The 12,575-nt window shown below is 40.5% G+C and overlaps 1 protein-coding gene across 4 annotated transcripts in view; it reads left to right on the top strand.

The window, feature by feature from the left end:
* LOC128891456 (transcription factor collier) overlaps positions 1-12,575 on the top strand; it is a 90,118-nt gene that overhangs the window by 12,536 nt on the left and 65,007 nt on the right. For all 4 annotated transcript variants that reach the window (XM_054150948.1, XM_054150947.1, XM_054150949.1 and 1 more), the window contains 2 exons: positions 2,771-2,834; positions 8,393-8,448. In XM_054150948.1, coding sequence (XP_054006923.1) covers positions 2,771-2,834; positions 8,393-8,448 — 120 coding nt within the window. The remainder of the gene's footprint in view (positions 1-2,770; positions 2,835-8,392; positions 8,449-12,575) is intronic.

The raw sequence follows: 12,575 nt of genomic DNA, 5'->3' as shown, positions 1-12,575 counted from the left end.
GTATCTATCAGAAAACAGTCGATACGACAGGTATGCGATAGAATGGAAAATAATAAAAATCCAAAATACATTTTGAAAGAAATATACACGTACATCTATGTTTCATGTCGAGTGTAAACTGTTTCATGGAATTCCTTAAACAGTTTTTATACACGCAAGCGCAAACATTGTAAGCCATCTTACAAACTGAATTTGTCATAAGAAAACCGTCGAAACAGCTATATTTATTGTTGATCTGTATTTACAGAATGATACTTTACGAATGATACCGATCGATTTTACGTTAAATAGTTTCTATCACGCACAAACTTGGATCAGACAGGGTTAATGAATCGAAACGTTTTTAAACCGAAAATTGCCCGTGTCGTTACTTTATAAAGAGACCGAGGTACGAATTTATTAAAACAATAAATATGGAGATTCGAACAATTCACGAGTGAAGTGAACGGCGCATACATAAATAAACAACAGAATTTACAGCAAAGTGGCTTGATTATACGTGAAATGGTAGATATTCTTTGCAAATTCATTCCGCGCGGAATTCCTCGCTAACTAAACTCAAGATCTGGTTTGCAATACGAACAAATTAACCAACAAACGAACTACCGAAGCAGCTCATTTGCAAGTCAGCGAACAAGTGTACTTTCTATTCCTCCGCTTCGATTTGCATCGCTTATCTTGATATCTCCATTCCTTCCCATCCTCAGTTAAGAGCACGTCTATGTATAATTCACATGACTGGGACAGTTGCATTGCATAGCCTCCCTATTAATTAGGGTCATGCACCGCGGACATAGATCAGTCCCGGTGTCGAGTAGCCGTTTGTGCCTGAACGTGGCCACTGCTGTTCTCACCCTCGCTTATCCAACTCGGTATGCAAGGAACATTTACATATTTTTATGGGACTCAATTATTTAAGCGAAAAAGACCAGTCGACGATCGATCGGACGCCGATCAATGGCCGCGAATCGTCTCGTGAAAACGCTGCGAATGAAGCGTGTCAGCGCGATGCCAAGCGCGCAGTTCCCGGAAACTGGTGTCCTACGTAAATACAGGGTCTCCGCGTTCATTCTCCGTTCTATCCGCTTTTTGTTCGTCTTTAATTAAAAAGTAGTCGTGGATCGAGCGAACCGCGTATATACCTGATTAACGTCCATCGTGCGCCCGCGAATTTAGAGATTAATGGCCATGACAAACGCCGGCGACAGGAATGAGCTTAATGCGTACACGCGGCCAGAGAAAAAGAGAAGAAAGATGTCGACGATGTAACGATGATTATCCGGCGTACCATAATCAGGGTTTAATAGAAAAATCTGTCATGTTTACCTTTGATTTAAAAAAACAATCAATTGAGACTATTCTGGAAATAACTATACAAATTTTCGAAGCAAATCGAGAACTTGAAAAACCAAATTCTTCATTTCTCTCTTATATTGATCGCTCAACCAGATTCGAGCAATCAAAGTCAGCTTTATTAAATTTAAATAAACAATGACGTATCAATGACGTATTAAATTTAAATAAACAATGACATAGCTTTTTTCGGACTTTAAATTACAAATATCTAATTCACGTCTGTTTCAGCGTCGATTCCTAGTAGAATGAAGTTACTAAATGCGTTTGATTTACACATGTCATTTCTGTGTCGTGTCATGAGTGCAGTGTGCATGTACAGTGTGGTGTGCGTATGATATATGCGTCTTATGTGGTGTGTGCATTACCTTTGGTACATCTCAGGTGGCCTATGTGATGTAACGTCTGTTTTGTGTGTGATATACGGTATACATGTATCATGCGTTACGTGTGAACATTATGTGCTGCAAAAGTTTTTTCCCTGATATGGAAAACAAAGAAATATTCCTAGTATTATCATAACATCGGCCCCCTTTATTTATCGGTGAGTGTAAGATATTTGGAAGTATGCTAACGCATCTGTAGATCGTGAAGAAATAAATATAACTCAATTTCTTAGTGATATGGCACAATAACATAGTCAGACAATTGATAGATAGCATGGTCGGAATCAGTCATGATCAAAAGTTATCCATATTCTTGATTACGAAATAGACGATGCTCATCGTGCATAACGCGCAATCGACGGATCGGTTCCTGTAATTGCCAGAATTTTATGGGTCTGTTACAATCGTATCCGAGTCAAAAGATCGTACGTATGGGTAAAAGTTGTGGCCACGTTGCGGGGGGTTGGTTTGTAGGTGGTTTAGAGATAGGTAGTTGAAAATGCATTACCGTGGTCGTGGCATATGGCGCGATGCACGCATGACTCGTCAACAGGGCAGGATGATAATTATGCATCGCACGCCACACGTAATGGCACGGCTCTTACCGACACATCAAGAAATTAATAATTAGCGTGAGGCGGAACAGGCCGAGCGCGAGAGTTACGTCACGGTGCACTTAATTAAAATAGAACGGAGCCCGAAGAACGCGAGGGTGAATCCTTCGTTCCTTCGCGTACCGTTCATTTCAACCGATTTAAGCGCGCACGAAATTTAGCAAGATTAACGAGATTTAACGTGGAATTTCACTTGTATCAGCGTAACGAAGTAATACGTCGATGTGGACTTCATAACTCAACGAGACATTGACGCATTTTACTTTCGAAGAGAAAACTTGGTTATAATACACCATTAACAATGGGGTTAAAGTGGATAACGCCGTATACTTTACACAGTATGCGAATGTATTTCGTTGTACATAATTTAATAATAAACATTAACAGTGGAAATATGTATCGTGTGTTTGTTTCTAGGAATCCGAGGGCCAGAAAACGAACAATGGAATCCAATACAGTTTGCATCTGCTATATTCAAATGGTAAGTAACGAACGAACGATATTAATTGTGACTCATTCGTTGCATCTGTTTATGCATTGTCTTTTGTAATGTAAAATGCTATTGAAAATTAATTACCTCTTCTTTCGTAAAGATCAATTTTCATCGCATTCTGCTTATAAAATTAATCCCTATCTCTATGAATTCAATTTGACTCTACCTATTTCAAAATATAATGTCGGGGGAAATGAAGGATTTACCAAAAAAGGTCTCAGCATTTTTCTTTTTAATAAAACACAATTCGTACGACCTCTTTCCGATTATTCGTTTCTCCGTTTGCTGTCTCAATATAAACGTTATTTATTGCAGAACGTAACGTTTCGAGTATTTATTTGAGCATCCTAAAAGTTTCAGCAAATAATCAACTATTTATATATTATTCTCACTACCTGTATATACGTTATACATAGTTAATATTCATAGGTTTCCATAATTTCAACATTTTTTATGCACCATGACAAGAGAAATTAGTCAAAACGTGATTTTTGTTCTTTCTTGTTTACTCACCCACCCGTCGAGATAGGTACTTGAAACTTGGCACGGATGAGTCTTTTTTGATAACATATGGAATACATCATCGCAAATCGAAATCGGTCTAAGAGCACTTATGACCCCCAAACCCGGCTATACCCTTTACTTCAAATTTTTATTTAGACAACCATGTCTAAATTTAATACGCCGCAAAGTGTTAATACTCCAAAATTACCTACCGAACAATTAGCAAATTCTTGCTAAAACCGCGAAACGCACAATTTTTTCGGTTACATTCGAATAAAAAACATTCGAAGCGAGTATGCAAACAAAGTATTGGAAGTGTTCGTGGAGCGAGGCCCTTGAAAGTGACGATGACGGCCCATCAACATTCCGCACAGACACCCGGTCTCGCAGGACCGCTAAAAAGCTCAGGAACTTTCGAGGCTCGATCGCAACAGAGACATATTTTATGTCACTGGACCGGGCCCGGCAAAAAACGTTTAGCTTCCGTCCTGAAGAAGTCTCGAAACGTCTGTGCGCGAGCGAAGGAAGGAAAGGAGAAACGCGGAGAAAAGGCGACGGAAGAAGTCGGTGATCTAGAGGTGGTCCGAGCAACAGACCTCCCAAAAACGTGCTCGCATTATGAACATATTAAAAAGCCGCAAGGCGCTATCTGCTAGCCCTCTCCATTCCAATCGTTTTTCACTCTGTGTACGTCAAGAACAACATGAAACTCGGTGGTGTTTCCTTCATATTTATTTCTTGCCGGTTCTCGTGGCTCTTTCTCTCGCGACTATCTTCCTCATTTCTTTTCCAATTCCTTTCCCTCCCCTTACCAGGTCGTCCCCCTTTCTCTTTTCAGCAGCCTACACCACAGGCCTTCTTGCCGGTGCTGTTGCGAGCCGATCAATCAATGCGAAATTTTTGCGTTGGCAGAACTGACTGAGGGGCCGCGCTCGGCCATCTATGGACACTAAAACGTGTTGCCAACATCGCATACAAGAAATAAACTGACCGTCGCAAAAGTATGGAATACCTATGTGTACCTACAGGATCGTAGATCCTCCATTCTCCCTCCTACTTTTCGTTTCCTACTCGAAACTACGGCTGTCGAAGCTACTCGCAACTCCGAGTCTAAGTACGTCCAGCTACGTCTTTCCCTCTGGTCGCTGTCATGTAATTTCGCTCGTATTTTCAACATCGTGTCCGGGGGAACTCTTACCGTTTGACAGATTTGTATATTGGAACTCGATTCGAAGCGAAGGATTTGCCCTGTCGGATTAGAAATTATTTAGGACTATTTCGGTGTAATGCTTATATTACGGAGTACGGTTTTCGAGACGGTATTTTATGAAATTATGCCAAGCGATGTATTTATACGAACAAGTTCGATTGAATAGTATCTCAATCCTATTATCTATAGGTACTTTATAAATGTCTTGTCAAAGTTTAAACATATACAAGGTGTCCCGTAACTGGTGATACAAACGGGTAGGGGATGATTCTACGAGAAAAAGGAAATCGAAATTAAGTGCAAAAAAGAAGGATAAAAATCATCAAACGAGAACAAAGATTATGCATTAAATTTACTGGGTTAATAATTATTACCGTGAAAACGATAAGACTAGAAAAATTATGAATATATGTATCAGCGAAGATGGCCAAAGCACGAATGTAACGAAACTTTCCAGAAAAGCGCCCGATGGAGCCAAACAATTCAACGTAACGGAAGCCTGTGCGTCTTCTATCGCGGTACCGGTTATACCATTTGGAGTGGATCGGCGGATCAGCGCGGCTCTGATTTATGCCTCGATCCGGAGATCGGTCTTCTGGTTGGACATTCAAGGCGCATTTTATACAAGTTTCATGCACGAAATACTTTACCGAACAGCTTTTACAACCTTAAAGACAAATTGGCACGAGTCGATGCTCGCGCAGGTCCCATCGCGTCTCCCTTTCCGACTTCTTGTTTCCACGTGGCTGAGTTCTCGACTATTCGAATTGTAGGTTTTCACGTCACCGATCATTTGATCGTGCAGTAAATCTTTAATTAAATTATACGCGCGGAGTACGGCTTTCCGTCCAAGTGTCGGCGGAGTTTCGCCATATCGGGCTCCTACCTCTTTTTGCTCGCGCGGCTTCCCGCGACTTATCATCAATTTCGTTCTGTTTCTTTCATTTTTGCTGCGTCCATCTTTTGCTGGATGCTGCGACGCCCTTACGCATCTAAAGCGAGGTTTCCAGTGATTGCTAGCGCCAGCGGCGTGTCGGTTTAACGGGTTCGGTATCGGTGGCGCCAGTTTTTGTTTCCATTAGTTTTTATGGCGCTTAGGTGGCGTTAATAGTTATAATTCGTGCAGTTTATTAGTGTTGTAGTAAGAATTTTATGTTGGGAAATTTAGAAAATATTCAACGGAAAGAAAAATAAAATTTGAGCACGACGACGGATGTTCATGCAAATTCATATTTTTATATACATAGATGGCCAACAGAGATTTAAATGAAGATGTGTTTTCTTCTTGTAAGACACTTGAAGACTGATTGAAGACACTTGCAGTCAGGGAAACAGAGATGTAAACAGATCGAGCGAACAGGGAGTTGTATCGCAAAAATATAACAGAGTGTAATAAAAGCGGCGCTGATCACGAATGCCGATCAAAGGGATCAAATGGGTGGTGTCTGCTTCTTCGATAACTTCTTGCACGTATGAAGTTGGTCACCTAGTTATGCTAACGCGAACAGACCTATCTGCCTCTCAGCGGGACTTGCCACGCGATGCTGCTTTTTGCATTGCTTCTTTTCGATCTTTTGCTTTTATTGTCGAGGTTCCAGCCATGATCGCGACTCGTCGCAGTGTCTGTAATAAACGTACGTACGTTTACGTGGCGCATCACAGCCACGTGCTGGTAATCGTGCTTGCTTCGGATGGATCGACGTACTTGCATAAATGAATTCGCTTGTTCGACCACTGATTTTATACAGTTTTGTCTTACATATCCAGACACAATATTCCATTATCCCTAAGATCGGGTATATTTTGTAGAGTGCCGCACTATGATCGATATTATAAGTTATGAAAAACTTGTAAAGTGAAGAAGAAATTCCCTATAAATTGATTTTTTTTTTTTTTTTAATTCACACATCTACGGGCCTAGAATTTCCCGCGAAAATAGTTCCGCAGTCAAAGAGTATCCATGGTATCACACACAGTCCACGAAAACTTTGCGATGAAGGAAGCGTTAACAATTTGGTGTTCTTGTTGGAGGTTTTTCAATCATCCAGCGTAATCGACGTTCTACGCGTAACAAATCCTGACATCGCTACTCCCTAACCGGATAGAAACCGGCAAACTGGCGGGGCGTGCCAGTATCTTCCGGTAAAGCCGCGACGGTTTCTCGAGGTAATTTGTGAGCTAGTTTCGGGCGGAGTATCGTAATCCACGGTAACGTTATGCGGCGCGAGTCTGGCCCGTAGTAGCCACCGCGCTTGGGAGTCTTATGTTGGGATTACTTGGCTTACCGGATACGCGAGGCCGGAAGCCACGAGGGTGTCTGTCCAAAATACTCCCCTGGATTACCTGGCGGTCCCTCTGGAAGATAGGAACGGTTCCGAAAACTTGCTACATTGAAATGTCTGTACACATTGAACGTGGTTCGGTTACCGACAACGAAAGGTAATAACGCGGTAATACGGACGAAGGATGATCACGTGACAAAATTACTCGCTCGAGGTAATAAACCCCGAGTACTGGACTAGCGAATCGGTAATAACAAAACGGTCGCTAATGGCGGTAATTTTACGCAATTACAATGTCGCGCTTATAAATTACAATGAGAGCTTGCGTGTCCTATTACTCGTGAAATAAGTTTCTTGGTATATGATGCGAACGTTATGAATCCCTCGCACTTTAACCGATTTTATAACGTTACCTACTAGCAATTCGTAGTGTTATATTCTATCATTAAGAAAACAGTCAAGGGTTGTAATTCACGCTTTACTTAATTTTTCAGTATTCTTACTTACTTATAAAGAAAAAATGTTTTTACCTTCTCAAATATACCTGAAACTTGATAATGTGATTTGATTTATTCAAAAGTGGAAAAACTAAATTTATTAACTAAAATTTCGATGTATTAGCATGTGACCTGAAGGTTACACGGGTCTATAAAGAGTTAATGACGTTACAATCAGCAATAAAAATTGTATACGTTGTAAAAGTAGCCTTGATTCCACCTGAACTTTGAGGCCCTCCAAACTCCAACCGATCGAGAATATGCCTCAAGTTCCGTAAACTCTAAAAGTATTTCTCCTGCCGGAGCCCATCGTTTATCCGGTCATCATTAAATTCTCCGAAGCAACGCAAACGGCGAGCCTGGCGAGGCTAAAGTCGCAAAAATAATTAACGCACTACACGTACAAGAATTTGCCTTCCTACCATGGTTCGTTGCATAGCGATCTTCTCGGTGAAGTCGGTACTCGACCGTTCAAAGTACGGGCTGGGCCCATGCAAAAACAACGAAGATTGTGCATACGTCCCCGGGGATGCGATCGGACCGCTTGCCTCGTCGTCCACCTTAAATGCTCCTTAATATGTATGTTTTTCTGGGACAGTCCCTTTCTGCGGCGCCCAACTTGTCAGAATTTGAACTCGTTTCCGTATTCGTCGTATTCCATGCACATCCGTCGCAAATGCCTGCGCGGAACGTTCTTAACTTAATGGGCCTTCTTACCGGATGACTGAAAAACTCGTGGACTAAATTGAATAAAGAGCAGTATTGTCTGTGCGTTTACCTAAAAAACATCAAACTATTATCGGTTCTAAAGAGCCAGCTACCAATTATCTTCCATTAATCAACGTGACTAACTTATATTCTAGTTTATAAAAAAACATCGGCATTTATAAAATAGATGTTTATCCAAACCTAAATATATGAATTAGTTTCAGTGAATAAATATTTGTATTAATTGCGTATACTCTTTCGTGAAATGTATTAACATTGTATATTGATATTTGTAAAACTTGACGGTTATTTTCTACACAGCACTTTCCATTATTTCTGTTGTAGGTGTCAGACAGGTGCAAGATATTTACGTGAGGCTTATCGACTCCGCAACGAAACAGGTGAGAAAGAATGTTTCATATTTGTTTATTGATTAATTGAAATAGTTTTTCGACCGCTCTTATACAAAATGGAACCAAGGAATCCTATTCTTACAACTAACAATAATTATACATTTAATCAATTACACAGTTCGAATTAACAATTCACTTCAATATGAAGCATAATTAATATATTTTATACAGTACCTCTGACTTTTGCACTCTGTGTTCGATCTAATGGTAAAGGAGAGGGTAGGTTTATTTCTTGTATAAAAAGAGCAGTGGAACAGAAGAATTCCTTCATTCGTTATAGATTTTAATCATGTTTTATCGATTTCATATAAAAATTCAATTTCAGAAAAATAAATTATTGATTTTAAACAAATTCTTTTTCACGAATTCTTTTGCTTCTTACTCAAAGGAGAATAAACTTTTAAATAAATTGCACAGAATTTTACCTAGAGTTACCAATCAGTGATAATATGCAAAAAGTGGGTTAACGAATTTTTAATTAATGCAAATCATCGTATAGAACTGACTCATAAATTATCGTTTTCCTTTCTTCTCGATTGCCGTTTCCGTGCGACGTAACTCTACCCAAATAGACGTAGTGACGCGTTCCTACCGCTGTTATCATCTGAGCTACAAGCACTTAATTTTCCGGGGGGTTGATTCCTACCCCTCCGGGAAAGCGGCCACCGCCGCGCGTCTGCCCCATCCTGTTATCTGCGCCACGTGGCGAACCGTGCGCACGGTCCGCGAACCACGTGTTGTTACCCTGTACAGAGGGCCGTAGATCCTGGTGCAGTGATAGGGCGCAAAGAAGGATCATAACCTTCGAGCAAACGCAAATACGCGGGTCGATCGCGAGCGCGATAAGTCCTTTGTGCGTTCGAGGGTGTTACTTTAGATGCGACAGAACGTTTTCTGCGAAGCGTGATTCGCGCCTACAACACATACGCGATCTAAACCTAACCACAAACGCAGTCTATGTCTCACAAAATCGAGTCAAAGAATAGCCTCGTATAAGTATGTTACATCCAAGGTAAACTAAACACTTGGAAGGCGTTGCGTTGCTCGTGTCTCTGTCAAGATAAGCTATGAAAGAATTAAAGTTGAAAAGTCGAAAGTTCAAACTACAACAGAAACTATAACAAATTTCTGAAGATGTTAACGTTTGCAAAAAAGGTTTTCGGAAGAGTCGGGGCAGAAAATTAAATTTAAAAGATTCGAGTAGTGGCGGTAGAGTAGATTTTCTAGTAAAGGGCTGTATGTCTATCGGACGGGAGATATACTCACTTTCTTGAATTATTTTGTTTCATGTCGCGACCCCAGGACCTTAGTGCCTATAGGTACCTGTACCATTTTAGAAGATTAAATCATCTTGGGGTTGGTCGGTTACGGAGGTAAGAAGAGCAGTAGGGAGAAGAAAGAGACGGTTGAGGACGAGGAGGGTTGGGGAAACAGAGCTGATGTTAGTTTTAGCTGATTAAATTACTAAGCCGCGATGGCCTTGCGTCGGCAGAGACCGTTCCTCAATTCGCGATCCATTCCTTTTATTAATCGGTTCCGAGTTGCCGTGCGAATGAATAACTTTTAAAAACGAACATCCGTTGTGTGCGTTAAATTGCCTTTAAAGGTATATTGGCTGTTCGCGTTACATACGCGTAATGGTTTCAGAAAGAATGTCAGTGACACGTTTAGCTAACAATAAACAGTAATCGGTCCATATTATATATACTATAATGATTATGATGCAACAGTGATTTAACTGATATCCACATCTACTACTGATATCACTTTGGACTAGATCATTTGGAGTGATCTATTTGGAGCGAATCGACAAGTATATGTGTTTTTATAAAACTACGAGGTTTCTTCGTAGAGCCTTTAAAAGGTCTATTCTTATTTAAATCTAGAAAATTTCATCACTAGATGATTGAGTACTTAGAAACAGTAGGTGTGTTTCTTTAAAAAAACGAAGGTTCGTTTATGAAACATGAACTCTCCATCTTAAACTCATTCTAGATCAGGCAATCAATCGTAACTTTTGTAACATTATTAAATAATCAACTAATATTATCACGGCTTCGGTGGATTTTAAATACATAGATAGTGCGCTTCTGTATCCATTAAAACGACGTGTGCGTCTTTTTTTTAATGCTTTCAGAGCATTAATCCAGGGATTCCCGGCGTTTGTTAATTTTTCAGAATATAGCACACAGTCGGAACACGTCAACCCAGATTTGCTAAACACTTCGTGCAAGTTGTTGCGTGAAACTCCATATACGAACAAAGTAAATATATATCGATTCTCGTGTCTGTATGTCTTCCTCTCGCTTTGGCAGAATGGAGGAGACGCGTTCAATCGAGGCTTTGATGTATAAATTGCAGCTTTCTCGTTTTCGATCCCACCTCCCCATCCAACTTTCTACTCCCTTTACCGGCACGATTCCTCCATAGAGACGAAAAGAGTATCCCGGCATCTATCACTTCTGCTTTTCTTTTCCTCGTGGACAATTGTTCTCGAGAACTATCGAGGCGTTTACCCCGCTCAAGATTCCGTTTCATTCTTTTACCGATGTTTCCGACGGTTCGAAATTTAGCCACTTACTATTTTCACGTTGTTGCTAAATCCGTGAACGGTGAATAACTCACAGCAATATTTAATTTTATAGTAATGTTTACGTACAAAAGTTTCTTACACAGATAGATTTTTCTCTTTATACTTCAAAAGCAATATTTAATTTTATAATAATTTTAACTGCCAATTCGGAAATGCCATGCTTTTTATGTATTCCATTTCGAGTTCATGTTATTCATTGTTCAAACTGTATACTTTTATTTTATTTTGCAGTATGGCACCCTTTGTAACCTCTGCCACTCCCTTATCCATTGTTATACCAAATTATGATGACAGCAATTTGCATCAAGAAAAAGTGTTCTAAGTAATACAACACGTGTTCTAGAAATCTTCAATGACAACTAAATCTCTTAACACATTCGCGACCGGCAGATATTTTACGTTCCTAAAGCTGGACATCGCAAATTTGTATCGTTAGGGCGAACATAAAAATGACAAAATATATTTCGAAATATCATTGTTGTACATATGTAGTGTATAAAATACAAAAATTTTCGTAATTTTTTCATAACCAGGAATAGAATTTGAAGCGACGTAAATTCTCGTCAGCGGTCGCGAATGTGTTAAACAAAGTGCCATTTCCTTTCCTAAACAAAACAACCCTAAATAATTCCTAAATAAAGATAAAGTTCCATAGACGAGCATCGGAGTTATGTTTCGTAAATTCGAATTCGGAAATGTGGCCGGTTCCTGGAAACCGAATCAAGCGGTCGATTATAAATCCGCAATAATTTGCTACACCGAGCTGGCTGCTAAGCTCGCGACGAAGCCATCCCGCCCCTAAGCTGTTCTTCAATTTCTTCGCTCGGAGCACTCTCGACGAGGAAATGGAAAAAGGAGAAAAAAAAGGGAGGAACGGAATGTCGAGAACTGCCGTGCGTTTCTCGCTAAAATTTCCAGAAAAATACGAGCAGCTTCCACAGAAAGAAAAGAGTGCCGTGGAGCCACGGCTGAATGGCGCTAACAACGTACGTTGTAAACATTCGAGAACGAACTTCCGGCCAGGAAGAGGGAAGGAGAAAGATGGGAGAGCCAGAATGCGTTTTTTCGCAGGATTAAAAATGCTAAATGGTAATTAGTTCCGGGGATAAAAAAGCACTTACAGGATGGGAGCAACAGCGAACCGCGTACCGCCGTTATTCTAAATGAATGAACAACAGGAAATTGTACCTAACCCTTTTAAGCTCCAACTTCTATCCGCCGCTGGAGATGATCAGTCGGAACTTCCTCCTTTTTTTTTTTGCGAAACATAACCCGCGGGAATTGAGAAGAGAATCGAGGAAGGATTCCGTGAAACATCGCGCTGATGTTGCCGTCTCTATGGCCGGTGCCCTAAATCGGCCATCGAAACTCGAGCTTCTGTTCCCATCTCGTTGTCGTCCGGTCCGTCTGTTGGAAAAGAAGCAATATCTACGAATCGAGAGGTGACGTAGCTTACGTAATCCTTAAACATTGCCAAATCGAATTGGTATCAACCTCCGTACGTCGAGCAGACGTGCATAAT

The sequence above is a fragment of the Hylaeus anthracinus genome, unplaced genomic scaffold (assembly GCF_026225885.1).
Source record: "Hylaeus anthracinus isolate JK02 unplaced genomic scaffold, UHH_iyHylAnth1.0_haploid 12001, whole genome shotgun sequence".
NCBI lineage: Eukaryota > Metazoa > Arthropoda > Insecta > Hymenoptera > Colletidae > Hylaeus > Hylaeus anthracinus.
The sequence above is the reverse complement of the archived record's forward strand: the minus strand, read 5'-3'. Positions and strand labels throughout refer to the sequence as shown.